The sequence below is a fragment of the Athene cunicularia genome (genome assembly GCF_003259725.1).
Source record: "Athene cunicularia isolate RWA chromosome 1 unlocalized genomic scaffold, athCun1 chr1_part1, whole genome shotgun sequence".
NCBI lineage: Eukaryota > Metazoa > Chordata > Aves > Strigiformes > Strigidae > Athene > Athene cunicularia.
The window spans coordinates 122,531,215-122,547,976 of record NW_020799091.1 but is presented as its reverse complement, the minus strand read 5'-3'; the positions used below and the strand labels follow the sequence as shown (position 1 = coordinate 122,547,976).

Sequence of the window (16,762 nt, the reverse complement as noted above, 5' to 3'; positions counted from 1 at the left end):
CCCACTCTGATCTGCCTCTCCAAAGAGTTTCAAGACTGATTTCTCCTTGGTGAGGGTTCTTCTCTCCCAGCCTCCCAGGACAAGGGCTAACGCTTCCGATGCAAGTCTTTTGGAGAAAGAGCAGTATGAAATGAAATGGACATTAGGGTCCACGAAATAGAAAGCACATTCCTGTGTCTCAGGTAGTGTGCTCCTCAGATATTAGAAGGAACTATTTCCTATCATACAAAACAAAGGAGACACCTGGCAGTTTCACATAACACTTAAACCTGTTTTTCTTTCACAGCCTTGTACCAATTAATGGTTAACCGACAAAATTCTCAGCCAGAAAGTATCACCAAGATAAGGATGTTAATGAGTTTAAAAAAAGAAAAAGGGGCAGAGGGTTGAGAAATGCCTGGGGATAAGAAAGGCAGAGTACAAACTTATAAGGTGGAATGCAAGCTGTCATTCGGAGAGGAGGCCAACTTATATTTGCTTGGGGCTAGATAAATAGGTTTTTATGGCTGGGAAGGACCATGAAATTATCTAGACGGTATTTACATTGTCCTTTTAGGAGGTGTTCCACCTTTCTTTGAAATGTTTGTCGCCAATCATGGGAGGGTGCTCACTGCACAATGCAGCCCAGTTCCTAGACCTTGTGATGCCCACCCGCTGCTGCTACCATTCCCATTTTCTTCTCCAAATGTTCATGTGTGGATCACAGGGCACTTTGTTCCTCCTGCCTCCACGGAGAGGTGCTGCTGCTGAAGATTTATTGGTCACCAATACCTTGGTCACTACCCCAGCAGGTGTTGAGGCCAGTGGCCAACATCAGTCCCTGACAAGCCTTTGGCCATAATCTGATTGTTTGGCTGTATGTTCCCACATCAAAAACCTCCCCAGAGGTGGTACATGGCTTCTGGCCACCTGGCAGGCAGCTCTTCCTGAGTGGTCAAAGGCTGCTGCCAGTCCTGTGGGCATGCCCCTGGTTTGCAACATCCCCAAGAGCACATGCTAACGCTGTTACGTCGCTGCATGGGATGGCACGTACAGCACTTTGGTTTCTGGAATTGGGCCATGGCACCATGGCATCAATCACATGGATTTTTTTTGCAGGCTTACATGTGTCTCTGCATGTGTGACTGTGAGAGGGAGGGTCGGGGAACCTCCCTCTCACCTCTCCACCATATAAAATACAGGAGGTGATGCCCCAAAGCTCCAGGATTAATTATTTTGATCTTAAGTTTTGTAGTCCCCTTCCCTGAGAAAACCACTGGAATCCTCAAGCTGGGCAGTGCTGTTTGCAGTGCCACGTCTCTCTTCAGCTGCGAGGAGGTGATTTGCAAATCTGTGACAGCCTCTGGTGATACCTCCTGCATTTTTAGGCTGTGACTGGAGCAGGAGGAAGGGACCCGAGACCACACAAAATGTTTGAAGCTCCCTCTAGCATCCTTCTCCCATTCCCTCCTGTGTTAGCACTGTCCCTCTTCTGTATCTGCTCTCTCCTGACTTGCCATCACTGTTCCTTTCTATTTCTCCCTCTTTCAGAGCTACTCTTTGCATTACTAATCTGTGGCATTATCTCATTCTCCAGTAGCTGTGCCGGCTGTCTTGATGTTTCTCGCCAGCTTTTGTGTCTCCCCCCGCATTTTGTCTCCCCCCGCTTGCGGCCCCATGATGTAGCATTGCCTTTCTCCATCTGCCCGATTGTCTCTCCGCTTTTTATCTGGGTGCTAGAGCTCCAGGTGCTGTCATTCTCCACGACAGCACAGAATGTTTCAGATTGCCTCTGCAGTGGGATAATTACCAGATACAGAGTCACGTGGACTTCCCAGCCAAACCCTCCCTCCCCTCCTGTCAGAGGAGGAGATCACATCTCTGAAACACTTTTTTTTTTCTTTTTTTTTTTTTTTAAAGAAATCCAAGGGATAAGTTTGGAAGTAGCTTTTCTGGACTTACCTAGTGGTGACCACATGAAAATTACCTACAAGGCACTGGGGGTACAGGTAGAAGAAATAGCTGATTTCCATTACTAAAGTTTGTGAAGGAAAATAAAGGGGATGATAGTCTGTATGGGTGCCTTATTAGTGCTCCTGTTGTCATTCTTTTAGTGTCCCCCAACCAGAAGAAAGTCCTAATGATGCAGACACTTGTCAGTAGCTGTTTGCTTTCTGGTCCTTTTACAAATTTGGCATAAAAGCCAATATCCAGTTCACACAAGTGTCTAATTACTATTGTTCAATTTAGACCGGCTCTTAGGAAGTATTTCTTTGCAGAAGGGGTTGTTGGGCGTTGGAATGGGCTGCCCAGGGCAGGGGGGGAGTCCCCATCCCTGGAGGGGTTGAAGAGTTGGGTTGACCCAGTGCTGAGGGATCTGGTGGAGTTGGAAAAGGCCAGGGTGAGGTTCATGGTTGGACTGGAGGATCTTCAAGGTCTTTTCTAACCAAGATGATTCTGTGATTCTGTAATTAACTTCGGTTCCTGAGTGACCACAGGTACATTAAAAATGTCAGCCCATGTCTTGGGGGTGGCAAAAGCACAGAGTCCTTAGTGTAAGTGCAGTGCAGCAAAAGGCAGATCATCTGGCAATGTTCCCCATCACCATTCTGCATCATCTCTGCTATTTCCTGGTTTCCCCTTTTGATGGTGCAGGAGCCCCATGACACTATGGAAGCTGCGGACAGCTGAGCGAGGCGCACGTTCCTGGCTGGACGTTTCACTAAGGCTGTGAGATCAAGAGCTGATGAGCATTGACTAATCATGCAGGATCAAGATCAGAGCCAGCTTTCTGGCTGGACCAAAAAGGAACACTGACAAGTCCTTGGCTAACCCAAAAGTGAAAGAGGGAGCTCAGGGTCTGTTTCCTCAGCAATCTCATCCTCCCGACTGACCTCGATGCAAGACCCTGATGCAAACTCTCAGAACATTTGGCACTTCTGCAAGCATCAGGCAGAGAGCAGTTCAGCCCCTCTTTGTGCACAGAGGGAGCAAGCGTCCTCTGGCAGAAGGCCTGTAACTCCAGACAGTTGTTCCAGATATCCGCCTTGGAGTGGGCAAAGAGCTATCCAAGGGTTTCCTGGCTAGGCTGTAAAGAAATGGATGTTCTTCCTAGGTTTGATGGGATGTAGGAAAACCTGGCCCCATGGTGGTAGACCTTAGTCTGAGGATTTTTCTGTATTTTTGAGTTTTAAACTGTGCTGGGATGTGGCTGGGATGGAATTAACTATGTTGATAGCAGCTCATATTATTAAGAAGGTACCTCTGCTGGAATGGATGTGGACTGAAGCTGTTTATGCAGGTATACCAATCCTCAGAAGATGGGAAGAGCAATAAATTATGCCAGTGTAAGTTCTCTTATTCTGATATAGTTAATTCCACCCTGGGAGAGTACTGGCATAACAATCACTATAGTTTGGGGCTTGATTTCTTTTTTTTTTCTCTGCAAACAGGAACCTATACTCTTAAATAATTATTTTAACAGAAAGAAAACCCATGTGAGACCAGCTGTGTGTCTGATTGTGAGAGCCCATGCAGCTAGCTGTCTTTTTAGGCTGGTATATTTTTGGTGAATTCCCTTGGGTTTCATTTTCCACGCATATCACATGGACGGAGAGATGAGGATGCTCACAGCACATGAGCAGTTCTGCACTGATAGTCATACTTGCTGGTTGTAATTCTTTTTGCTTTCATTAAAAAGAATTGATGGGAGAGAGAGTGAGATAGGAATGTTTCTGTACAAGGCACTGGGGAGTCCTCATCTAGAAAGCTGGGTACGAATTCTGGTCATGAAAGAGGAATTCAGACTGGAGCAGGTGCTGAGAAGGGCTACTGGGATGTTTAGGGCAATGGAGAGTCTATCATACAAGAAGAAACTAGGAGAGCCCAGCAAAATGAAGGCTGAGAGGGAATATGATTGCTCTCTGTGAACATGCTGGAAGATAAGCACCCGGGAGAGAGAAGAGCTATTTAAGCTAAAGGATGGTGTTGGCATGAGAGGGAATGGATATAAACCAGCCATGAATAAATCTAGACGTAGAATTAGAAAAAAAGTTTCTAATCAGCAGAGCAGAAAGACTTTGAACAGCCTGCCGTATGAACGAGGGGGAGGGTACCCCCCTCCAAACACGCTAGGTTTTAGTAGGAATGAAGTATATTTCTGAAAAAAATGATAAGGTGTAGCTGGTCATGCCGGCAGAGGCCAGGGTTCCCTGACCTGTGAAGCCTGTCCTAGCCTCGTGCTCCCAAAGTGGCAATTTGCTAAAGAGAATGACCAAAAGTGCAGGCATCCTATCAGCCCTACACCACCCTGACAGTAGGATGGCCCAAAATTGTCACCTGAGTGCTGAGATACCCAGGGAGCTGCAGACAGGTGTGACGACCAAGGTCACAGCATAATATGGCTGAAAGAAAGCGTGGGCTGAACAGATGCGGCAGCTTCCCCCTCTTGACAGTTTTCCAGCAGAGGACTGGCTTTAAGCAGTAGTTTTCTAAATCTCTCCGAGGGCCTTGTCATGCTGGCAGTGGTGGCTCAAGAGCTTTTAATGCCACATTTTGGGAATCCATCCTTCTTTGGCACAGCATTTGCGCTCAGTGACTGTGCTGTGTGTCACGGTGCATCAGGAGAGGAGCAGCAGCTGGATCAGGCTGGCAAAAGAGAGGAGCTGATGCAGCAGGGAAGAGGAGGAAAAGTTTGAGCAACACCTCACACCCATGCGTATTCAACTTTGTTAAAATGAGGCTTTTGGTGCTTGGCTGAAAGGTTTCTGACAGTTGATGCAGATGGTTGATGCAGTCTCCCACTGCCACCCACTTAGGGGTCCTTGCCTTCTCAGAGGTGAAGCTATGTTGGGCTGTAGGCATCTCCTGTGACATTTCCTGCCAAGCAGAGCCTGATCCAGGCCAACAACTCCTTCCTTACTCCTCTGGACTACGTTCTCCCACGTGCTCTGCCAGTGTCCCCCTCTGGTGGGGACTGCACACCAGGGAAAGGGAGCTGCCTGCTGCAGTGGCAGCGCTGCGTTGCTCTTGCAATGCTGGCAGGGTCTGACACCACAGTGGTGTTGAGGGGCCTGACTGGCCTCTTTTCCCCAAGCACCCTGCCTGGGAGAGTCAGGGCTGCCATGCCCTTGGCCCTCACTGCCCACATCCCTGCTGGGGCGTAGCGGAGGGGCCAGGCTCTTACTGCCCCCCCGTTTGACCATCGCTGTGTTGGAGCTCTTGCTCACCACGCAGGGAAGGTTGAAGAGCACGAGAAGACAAGCATGATTTGCTCTTGAGCTTTCCTCACAAGGCTGCAAGCGGTGTTGTGTTGAACCACCGCATTAGCTTTCCAGGATCATACTTCGCAACACAACGGAGAATTTGTCTTGCACGTTCAGAGCTGGCAGCCGGGAGCTGACATCGCTTTGTGCCGAACAAGCCGTGTTTGATCCCTCTCTCTTTTCCCTCTTGCCATTTTGCTGCCGGGGGTTGAGGGCAGCAGGGGAAGTTGTTAGCTGGATCCTGCCAGTGTGTGTGAAGTGAGAAGATTAGAGCAGGCTCGTCACAGAGCCGAGGGGAAAGCAGGAGATCTGATCCAGGGTGGGTTGTGACATCATCTGGCGTAAGGGGGTCATGTCCCTCCGTGAGTGCAATGGGGTGGGTTTCAGGTGCTTAATTGCATGTGCTGCAGGCCAACGAGTTTCAGCCTGCTGCACAGAGATTGTCTTACAGAAGAGATGATCAAAGGGTTAACAGAGAAAAGAGGATTAAAGAGGAATGTGGGAATTATAACACAGAGCTGTCGCCACAATGTGCTTTGGAGAAAGAGGGCGGAAAATGCAGTCCAAAACCACACTATTGATTTACTTTTTCCCCAAATGAGGGAAGAGCTGTGGCTTGCTGGTGAAGCAGCATGCTGTATTTCATTAATCCTAGCAGCTCGCCTCTTCTCACTAGTGGGAACTGTGGGATTGGGTCTGCTGTAGCAAAAATTATTTATTTGGAATTACAGCAACAATTTGAAAAACCCAAACAATTATGCTGGGTTCAAGGTGACCCAATATATCATCAATAATGCTGTAAAATTCCTTCCATGTTAAAGTAATCATTTAAACAGCAGCTTCACCAAGTTATACCGGGCTTCCTTCCTGCCTCTTCATCACTGTAGGCTCTAAGTATTATCCACCACTTCCAAACACCATTAAACTTGCCCCAAAAAGACATCCCCCTCAAAGGCAGTGAAATACCCCCACTTCATCTCCATAGCCCAGGGCCGTAGCTGCTGTGCTGCTTTCTCTGATGCAGAACGGAAACTCTCTGGTGAGCCTCCAGCTCTTGTGCGTCATCCTCCTCCTCCTCCTTGCCCCTTGCAGCCCCCACCCTGGCAGCGGTGCATCCCACCTGGGGATTCCATGCTAGGGTTTTCTGACCAAAGGCCACCCCTCAGCAGCGTGCCTGCCTGTTTGCTGGAGGGAAGGCAGGGCAGAAAGCTCGGGGGCGAGAGCTGCTGGAGTGACAGGCACAACATCAACTGCCAGGACTGTTCCAGCAACATGCTGGCAAATCAGTGCCCTCTGCAGTGGAGCCTCGGCAGGAGAGGAGCAGGACTCCATGGGCTAGGAGCCAAGCACCAAGACCTGAGTGAGGCAGAGCAGGTTGTAAGGCCCCCAGCCTTGGTGTTCGCCAGGAGATGCGGATGCCTGAGCCTTCCTCTCCTTTTTCTTCACTCGCTTTCCGACCTATCAACAGGAATAAGCCCAAATGCTTTCAAGAAGGGGGGAAAAAATGACATTTCCCCTATACAGATGGAGCTTACCTTGGAGACTACGCAGAAGCGCTGCTTTGGCCCAGTGCTGTGTGTTCGGCCAGCAGGCGTGGGAGGAGAGGAAAGGGCTCCTGCCCTGCCCTTACCTATGTGCTGCCAGATGTCCCCTCCCGGCCTGAAATCCAGGGGTCAGGAATGGTGGAGGGCAGCCCTCCTTCCCGTTCAAGGCCGTGGTTCCTGCTGAAGGTCTTGAAGTGTTCTCCTGCTGCAAAAACATCACCCCCCTCCCCTCCTTGTGGCAGCACAGCTCAGCCCCGTCGTCTGCATTTGCCCATGGGAAAACTGGGGCTGAGAAGAGGCATGTCAGGATGGCCCAGGCTCCTTTCTCCACGTCCAGTGTCCAACAATCCTCTCCTGGCTGGTTGTTATGCGATCCTGAGCCACTGTGTGAGAACTGGAAACACATCTGTACCAGCTAAAACACTTCAGGTGCCAAACTTCGCTGTTTGTTTACGAGAGGACAAGGAGGGCTAAAAGGACATGGCAGCAAGATTTTTTTGTCCTTCTGTCTGTGGATTGAATTGGTGCTGAGTAGTTCCTGAGTCCCTGCAGTGATGGTGCAAAGCATGACCATCACCACTAGCTGGTCCTCTCATTAGTTGCGTCAGAGATGTCACGAAACTAAACCTGAAACCTTAAGGAAAAGCAAAATGGATGGATCACAAATCGTTTATTAGCGTTCACTCACGGTAATGCTTTCAATAAGCCTAATGAAAAGGGTTTGACTGTCTCTGTGAACTTGATTATTGATTATTAGTGAACGATAAGAGTCATTTGATATCTTGCTGGTGCCATCCTCCTATTGCATTGCAGTTAAAATGTCAGTTAACATGCCATTTAATATTCTATTAGTATTGAATTAGCACTTATTACACTGTGAAAATCATCACCATAAATCCTTATTAAAGCGTGATCCATACAGCTGGGTGGCATCTCTGTCAGACTAAGAGGGTGCGTGTGTGCAGACGGGACATACTGAGATGCATCTTCCACGTGGAGGCATGTTCAGAGCGTGCCAGGACTTGAAATTTCCACGTTTGTACATTGATTTTCCCTGATGGTTTGAGAGGAACAGGTACGCTGAACAGAGCAGCTCAAATCTTCCCATTTTACTCCCTTCTCTCTCCTTCTCTCTCCCCCTCACTTTATTCTGGTAGCACCTACTAACATTGTCAGGGCACTTGCAAGGTTGCCTGACTGTAGCTGTTGACCACCGTCCCAGTGCTGACCTCGGGCAGTGTAGCACAGGTTACGAGACACGTTTTCTCTCTGGCAGAGAGGAGGGAGGGTCTCTGGGTGAGTGTCTCCTCAGGAGCAAGAGGACAAGGCTTTGCTCTGACCTGAGGTGTTACTGACCCGAGGGACATCACAGGGACATCTTCCTCCGAGCAGAGCCACAGGATGCTGCGTGGTATCACACACATAGAGCTGTGGTGTAGGTCTGGAAAACAGCTCAGCAGGGCTGGTGCAGTGTGCTGGGTCTGCTGGTGCCCAGCAGCACTGATAGCTGTGCTGGGGGATTTTCAGAAGTGACTGAGAAACTTCAGCTCCCACTGACTTCAGCTTCAACTGTTAATCTGCTTAGCTTCTCACCGCCATCCCCCTCGGGATTTTCACAAATCCAAAATGTGCAAAGAGAGGTTTTGAACATCTTTGAAAAAGACCTAAACCCAATTCCCAGTGCCGTCACAACTCTACGCAGGAACGTGTGTGCAAGAAGGAGGGTGACCCTAAGGCAGCCAACTCTGAAGATGGTTTGGGTGACCCTGTAGGGCCACTGCTCCCAGCCATGGGGCACTGTGACCTCCCCAGGTCCTTGCTTCTAGCTCCTGTCGCTGGTGATTACAACCCAGGGCGGCCAACCAAAACTGGGGCGCCACCATGTTGCAGTGGTGCTGGTTTCTACATGTCAGCAGTTGCTTATGGATTCCCCTGCCTCCTTCTTTTTTACAAAGAGCAGCTTTTTAAAAACAATACAGATCACCTCAGGGCAAGTGCCTGCCTGGCCAGGAGGGTGGGCTCTGGCCTGACAGGCAAACTCTCCCCTCCCTTGGCTGGCTGGTGGCGGTGCTGGCTGGGGTCTGTTGGGCTGGTCTCTAAAGCAAATGTTTGTCAGCTCAGACAGAGCTGCCTCCAGCTTGGCCAGCAGCGTGGTGTGCCTCTCATTGATGCCCACACCTCCTGGCTTTCCTCCTGCCCACAAGTAACCCCAGAACAACTCAGAACAACTCATGGGTGTGCCAAAGGGGAGGGGGTCAGAGGTGCGGGCTGTAATGGTAGGGTCACATAACAAGGGATGGCAGTTGCAGTGCACCATGAATGAATCGCATTCAAATAGAGGAACTTGGAAAATGTCTGACCCACGTTAAGAGGCTGTATGAAAGCCAACTGTCAAATATTTGTCTTATCTTCTAGCGATAATCTTTATCCTCTCTCTTTTCTCTCTCAAATCCAATACATGCGTGAACAGTGGTGGGGAGAGGAGTTATTTGGCTGCTGGGAGGCTGTGGGCAGAGCTCTGAGGGGTGAAGGAGCACCAGTTCTGGAGATTGAGCTTCCCTATTGATCCACAGAGCAAATACGGTGTGAGCTGCTGCAGGGCAAACACTCTCAGCCTGTCTGAGCCTGGCCCTGGTGGGTACAGCTGCCAGGGTGAAAGAGGAGTTATATCCCCATGTCCCCTTCAGCCCTGGACATCTTGAATGAGACACGGCTAAGAGTGAGCAGGATGTGCCTCCACGTTGGCTCCTCCTCATCTCTTCTGTGCAAACCACCTTCTGGAGGTGGTACAGAGCAGGTGCCTTGGCCAGAATACATTTGTCCTTGCAGCACTTTCCTCGCTCTCGGTCAAGGAGCAAACTGCTTATCATGCAGTTGCAATAGGGTTAATCTTCTGCTGCCTTGAAACAGTTGGCAATCGGGGATGTGGCAGTTGTGGATCCTGCTGCCGCTCCGCTGCCCCTGGCTGCCATTTCTCCTCTCCTGTCTGACCTGGGATGTTCACAGGACACGCTGCATGTGTCACAGGGATGGCGGTGACACCCAGCTGCCTTTCCTTTTCAGCCTGGAATCTGTGCTTCTCTGCACAAGCCGGCAGATGTGCATCGGCAAGGGTTGTTTGTGTTAGCGGGGTCGTGTTTGAGGGGTGAATCCCTCTGTCCACAAAGCCATTTTGTGTCAGAGTTACAGAGAGGGGAGATACACCATAACTCCCTCCTGCTTCTGAAATGGAGGGATGGAGCAGCTGTGCCCTGAGCTGACAAAGCTGGAGCCCTGAACCTTTGCCCTCCAGGCTGGTATGGGGCTGGGAATGCAACTCTCTTGTATACTTAACTTTTGAAGGTGAGGGATAAGCATGGGAAGGACTCCGTCTGACCTTTCCCATTGGAGGGGTTAGAAAGGATTTTGTGATCAGGATCTCTTGTGGCCTTGCAGAATCGTTTTTGGTGCAGATGCAGGCCACACGCAAAAGGAAGAGAGAACAGGAGGCATGGTTGCCCCAAATCCCATGGTTTCATGAATCAAAGGGTTCCTGAAACTCATCAAAAAATCATTGTGAAATATGTGGCCATGGAGCAGTGATGGTGAGAAGATACTGTGGTTCACTGGCAAGGCAGGAGTGTGCTATGGAGTTCCTGCAAAGTAGTAAAGGGAAGGGACCAAATTGAGATAATGGAGAGATTTGTTAATCTCTCCCTCACCTTTCTCATCCTCTGCAGGTGTTATGTAGAAGACAGAAGCTCCAAGGTGGCCTGGTTAAACCGTTCTGGCATCATTTTTGCTGGAGAGGACAAGTGGTCCCTGGACCCTCGAGTAGAGCTGGAGAAGAGAAACCCCCTGGAATACAGCCTGCGGATCCAGAAAGTGGATGTCTATGATGAGGGGTCCTATACGTGTTCAGTGCAGACACAGCATCACCCCAAGACTTCCCAGGTTTACTTGATCGTGCAAGGTAAGCAACATGGCTAAGAGGAGAGCAAAGAGGGAAAGACAGTGGGTGGAAGGATCTGTACCTTTCTCAGAGAAACCCCAGGGTCGCCAGGATCCCTTTAGTTTACAGCAAGAGCTGGCAGGAGTGTCCCACTGCAGCGCAGCATGGCTTTACACTACTGTCAGTCTGTCCTTTCAAAAGCAGTGACAGAGCAGGGGACATCAGTGATGCCAAGACATATTCTAGTATAATGCAAACCTGGCTCCTGGCTCCGGTTGTTCTGGCACTGAGGGGAAAGCGTTTGTTTATAATGACACTTGTCAGAACATTGTGCTTGCCTCATCTCTTCCCAGACAGCCCTCTGGTTTCCTTACCTCCTCCTTCCTCAGATTTCCTTTCTTTTTCCTTGTGTCAACAAGCTACTGTGCTGTGGTTTTTGGCTTTCTGTTGCCAACTCTTTGCAAGGCTGGAGAATTAATTTGCCTGGGTGTTTTCCTGTGCTGGGTGATTGGTTCCCAGGGTGTGCTGTCACTAGGCATGTGTGAAACCTGGTGCCTGAGGTAGCTGCTGTGTACGTTCTGTTGCCCTCTCCTTTTTAGCTACCCTCCTCCTGTGTGTGTTATAGGAACTGGAAACTTGGTGATCTGAACCAGCATCGTCCTATCTATTCGTGGTATAACAGAGAGTAAACACATTAAGGAGTTCACCAATTACTGGTAAGGGCATTATGGAGTTTACTTGTTCCATCCTGTCCAGACCAGAATACCAAACAAGCAAGTTTACTCAGTTTTGTTTTGTTTTGCCCTTAATCTTCATGCCATTCTGTCTATCTGCCTATTTATCTAAAATATTTATAGAGCAGCTTAGATAGATAGGCATGTATGAATGTGTTTGATACATATTACAGATATGTTCAGCTTCTGCATTATCATTCAGGCAGGAGTTTGTTATTTCTCCTGATCTGTTAAGTAACCCAAAAGACTGCAGATTTTATTTCCCCCAGCAAGTGTTTGAATTGCTGTGGATATAAATGCGTGCATGAAGGGACTCTTCCTCTTGCTGGTATTACATGGCAAGCTGGGGGCTAACTGGCACAGCGAGTGTTTATCTGCAAGGTGAAGTCTGGATGTATGGTCAGAGGTGATGCTTTACATGGCAAGTGTAGTGAGAGAGAAGGCTCCTGGTTTGTCTTCTCGTGGAAAATCTTCCCCCAGCAGTGTGAAGTACAGCGTGTGCCAGCAGGCAGAGCAGCCTTCCCAGCTTGTCCAAGGGTTTGCTGGAGTGTGCTGGGAAGAAAACCCACTGCCCAACCCTGAAGGTGTACCCTGCCTCGCTGCTCGCCATAGCCATGCGTAGCTAATCGGCTGTAGGTGGTTTATGGCTGGTAAAATCTCACAGCAAACAATTTCCATTTACCTGTCAAGAAAAATATAGGTACAAATGAATTTTAGAGCCACGCACATGTATTATTCATTTTATTTGTGCCTATCAGATACGGCCCTAAGCAGTGAGTATGAGTTCTCTAGTTTAGTCTTCACCTAAACGTGTGAGTGTCCGGCTCTGAACTACTGCCACCTTTCTGAGGATGAGAAAATTCAGGTTTTGGCACATCTAAACTCTGGATGCCTGAAAACAAGCTATCTGTGGGTAATCTTTGTTTAATGCCTGCCACAGATTTAGCAAAAGACCCATTGTAATATTGTGCTTATATTTAAAGCCCAAGGTCCTGTAATGCTGTAATTAGGTGAAACTCATAGCTTAGATTTTTCTAAAACTAAATTTCATCTGGTAGAGAAAACCCAAGCTAAGTATAAATACAACATCCTTTACAATTAGGAGGAGTTAGAGTTAACATTTTAAACCACACTTTTATTAGTTTAAAACTAATAAATAATTCATTTTAAATAATCTTAACTAATAAACCTAATTCATTAGAAAATAGTAGATGTTAGAAAATAATCCATTTCCTCTCTGAGTATCATTTTCTCATATTGATTATTATTTTTCTCAAATTTGCAGGTTGCCTGCCTGAAAAATAGTCTGCTACTAGGACAAATTAAAGAAGTTTGGATATTGAGTCATGCTAAGCTTTTTAATTTTATTTATTTAATATAGTTTATTTACTTCATATTCATAAATTTAAAAACATCAGATATGGGAAGTTCCCAAATGTAAAAATAAATAAATAAAAGGAAGTACAGGCCCTGAAAAATTAAATGATAGGGTGGTCAACTGATCTGTGTGGTAACCTGGCAGGAGGATTTCTGGAACAGTGGTCAGTGATTCCCTTTGAACAAGCCCAGGGAAACTGAAACAAGCCAGGGCCAGTGACTCCTTGCTAGGTTTGCACACGCTGGCAATGCCTGGGTTTGTGGTGAAAGATCCTGCAATGATAGCTGCTCGTGCCCTGGAAGCAATAGGCTGCCTTAAGGCTGCGCCCAAGCTTCCCATTCTGTTCAGTTAGTGCTGTCATGGGTATTTCTGCTCCCCACTGCGCTGTATGTCAAAGTCAAGTCCTTAATCTCCACCAGTTCAACACCCTCATATGTATAGCCACTGTGCAAACCCAGCCCCTGTTACCTCTAGAAACAAAGGGCATAGCTATATCACAGAATCACAGAATCATCTAGGTTGGAAAGGACCTTGAAGATCATCCAGCCCAACCGTTAACCTCACACTGACAGTTCCCAACTACGCCACATCCCTCAGCGCCTGGGTCAACCCGACTCTTCAACCCCTCCAGGGATGGGGACTCCCCCCCTGCCCTGGGCAGCCCATTCCAACGCCCAACAACCCCTTCTGCAAAGAAATACTTCCTAAGAGCCGGTCTGACCCTGACCTGGCGCAGCTTGAGGCCATTCTCTCTTGTCCTGGCGCTGGTTCCTTGGCTCAAGAGACTCATCCCCCCTCTCTGCATCCTCCTTTCAGGGAGCTGTAGAGGGCCAGGAGGTCTCCCCTCAGCCTCCTCTTCTCCAGACTAAACCCCCCAGTTCCCTCAGCCGCTCCCCATCAGACCTGTGCTCCAGACCCTGCACCAGCTCCGTTGCCCTTCTCTGGACACGCTCGAGTCATTCAATGGCCTTTTTGGGGTGAGTGGCCCAAAACTGAACCCAGTAATCGAGGTGCAACCTCACCAGTGCCAAGTACAGATGTAAGGTCCCTTACCTGTCCCTGCTGGCCATATCAGAGACTAACAAACCGGTAGGCAAATACTTGAGTGGTGCTGGAGCTCTTATAGATGGAGAAGGCAACTTCCATCTCCACAGTGCCGACTGAAATAGATGGGCTTTGGTGCGTCCTAAGGATTCACTACATTTAGATTACTGCAGGTGAATGGAGTTGTATTCTAGGAGCAGGTCCTTTCCTGCCTTGAGAAAATCAACTTTCTCTGGGGTGAGCTCTGCTTGGTGCACTCTGCTGGCCAGAGCTGCAGGAAGAAGGACATCACCTCTCTAATGTGTGTGTCTGAGTCCTTTAGTATTTCCAAGGAAAGAGCCTATTCTGCCACTGACTCAGTCTGCTGCTTTTCTCTCTTAAGTGTGTACGTCCACTGACAGAATCACTCTCAGCTGGGGCATATTGCAGAGGTCTGAAAGGCGGGTAATGAAACAACCCTGAAGAAAAAAAATCACAACTTGATAGAAAACTACCAGTTGGAAAAGTCCCCTTCATAAGTCTTTCCTCTTTTTCAAACTTAAAGCCAACTTTCCTGGTAGCAGTAGGCATTCCCTGCCAAAAGATTAATTGATTTAACTGTTGTGATCTCTCTGGTCTTGCTGACCCAGGTGGGCAGCACTGCTTGCAGGGTGGGTTGGGCTGGAGGCAGCTGCCTCTGCCCAGCTCAGTTCCTACAAGATGCTGGCACTGGCTTTCCTCACCGGGGTCAATGCCTGAAGAGACTGCTCTGAACCACCACCTCGCTCAGAGTGTTCCATGCTGCTTCAGTTGGACTGTAATAGCCACTAGTGAGTCTTTCTGTTTACTACCCCAGATATTTCTGTTGGTATCTGATCCGAGGAGCAACAAGCTGGAACAGCCCACAGGAGGTGGTCTTGTCCTTGCCCATGTGGTGAGACAAGATCAGCTATACAGTGGCTGCCCCTAACGTGTTTTTTGAAGACACCCCATGCCTGCATAGCTGGCACAAGGCCATTATTTCACTCTCCTTGCACTTAGAAACCTTTTGTTAACACACTATCCAAACTGATTTTGCCACCAATTATTTCTGGTCCTTCCAAGACACTTGGGGGTAATTTCTCCTCCTCTTCCTCAAAACTACCTTTTAGCCCATTAATCCCTGTGTCTCAGATCTCTCTAATCCAGATTAACAGGCTCATTACTTCTTGCAGGTCATATTTCCAGTCCTTATGTCATATGTATTTCACTACTGTCTGATCTGTCTGCATGTTTCCTTAAGTGTACTGTCCAAAACCAAAGCAAGAGTTCCAGTTTAGGACTCAGTTGTGCGGATAAAAGTACCAGCTGTATACATGCTACACATACCAAACCCCAGAATAAGAGATTTACCTTTTTTTTTAATGAGACTGCCTCATTGCTCTCTGCTGCTTTCTAAACCTCTGTTACTGGTCTGCAGCACAGTCTGCAGCTCATTCCCCACTTCTGTATTTGAGCATTAATTGTTTTTCCCCCTTTCCTGAGCACAGCGCTTTGTGCTTGCTGTTGTTGGATGCCATATGGTTGGTTTCTCCATGGAGACCACTTCTTTGGCTTGCTTATGATCCTGGTCTCCAAAGCAGTTGCAGCTGCCCCCAACTTAGTGTCATTGACAAAAGTCAGGTGTCTTCTTTCTGTTCCATCATGAAGGTGTTAATTAAAGTATTGAAGAGATCGGGGCACAAAAGCGGACTGTGGTAGCAACCCACTAAAACCTCCATCCCTGGTGAATAGTGCTCAGTTGATTGCAGCTCTTTGAAGCATCCTGATGGTGATTTAACATCCACCATGTTTTCTTAAGTTTGTTCAAGAGACTGTTGGGCCTTCTGAAGTCATGATATATCACATCATCACACATACTGCTCATGCATTATCTGCTATGCCACATATCCTACAAAAAAAAAGGAATGAGTCTGGGGTGACATGATATGCGCTTGCCAAAAGTACATTGCTTATTTTTTTTCTTTACTGTATTATTATCCTCTAGATGCTTATAAATAGGATGTTTAATCATTCATTCCAGGATGTTGAGTGACTTGTTCTGGGAGGCTGAGTCGTAACAGGGATGTGGTGGCTGCTCCTTTCCCAGTGTTACCTTGGGTTCTTTTAAGGGTATATCCTCAAGCCTTTCTCAGGCATTTTAATGGAGAAACTCCTATAGCCCTTACTCGTCTCATCAGGGTCACAGGCACAAGGGCACAGAGATCTTAGCAGGCATGGGGTTTAAAAATTTCTGCCATAAAGACTTGCGCCCGTCCAAGTCAGGCTAAATGAATAACTCTTTCAAGTAGGAGCAAGCAGATGGTTGCTGTATTTGCTGTCCAGAGCCTTTATGGCAAGGCATCATGGTGAATGGAAATGGTTGGGAGCTTACAGTGAAGCTAAAACATTTCACTGGTTTTGGCTTTGAATAAAATTTAATCAGGAAGATTTTACAGATCTAAGGTGCTTTTTCTGGTCAAAAATGGGAAGAGAAAAAGGTATAGCATTACCACAGCCTATCTAAAGCTCAGCTGAGGTATGAAGAACTTGCATTCACATTTTTGCTCAGAGCCTGGGACTCCTGCAGGTGCACTAACATTTCTTGCAATCCTTATTTTTTTGCTGTTTAAAGAATGTGGGCTGTCCCTTGTTATAATGTTTATTTCCTGAAAAAAAAAAAAAAAATATCAAAAGGGTTTTGTTGTTCTGGCAAAACAAAAACAAATTTGGAAGCGTTAGAAGCAAATTTTCACAGAGCAGAATCCTTGTTTACTGCCTAGCTCTAATCACAAACTCAAAGTCAAATGTATAGCAGCTGAAGGCCAAATCCTACAGTTTTCTTTCAAACTGGTAGGCATTAGTGTGTGAAAAGAACCACAGGGTGTAGC

General features: G+C 47.7%; 1 protein-coding gene across 2 annotated transcripts in view; it reads left to right on the top strand.

Moving 5' to 3' along the window:
- Nucleotides 1-16,762, top strand: part of LSAMP (limbic system associated membrane protein) — a 310,258-nt gene that overhangs the window by 135,197 nt on the left and 158,299 nt on the right. For both annotated transcript variants that reach the window (XM_026852161.1, XM_026852253.1), the window contains exon 2: nt 10,507-10,739. In XM_026852161.1, coding sequence (XP_026707962.1) covers nt 10,507-10,739 — 233 coding nt within the window. The remainder of the gene's footprint in view (nt 1-10,506; nt 10,740-16,762) is intronic.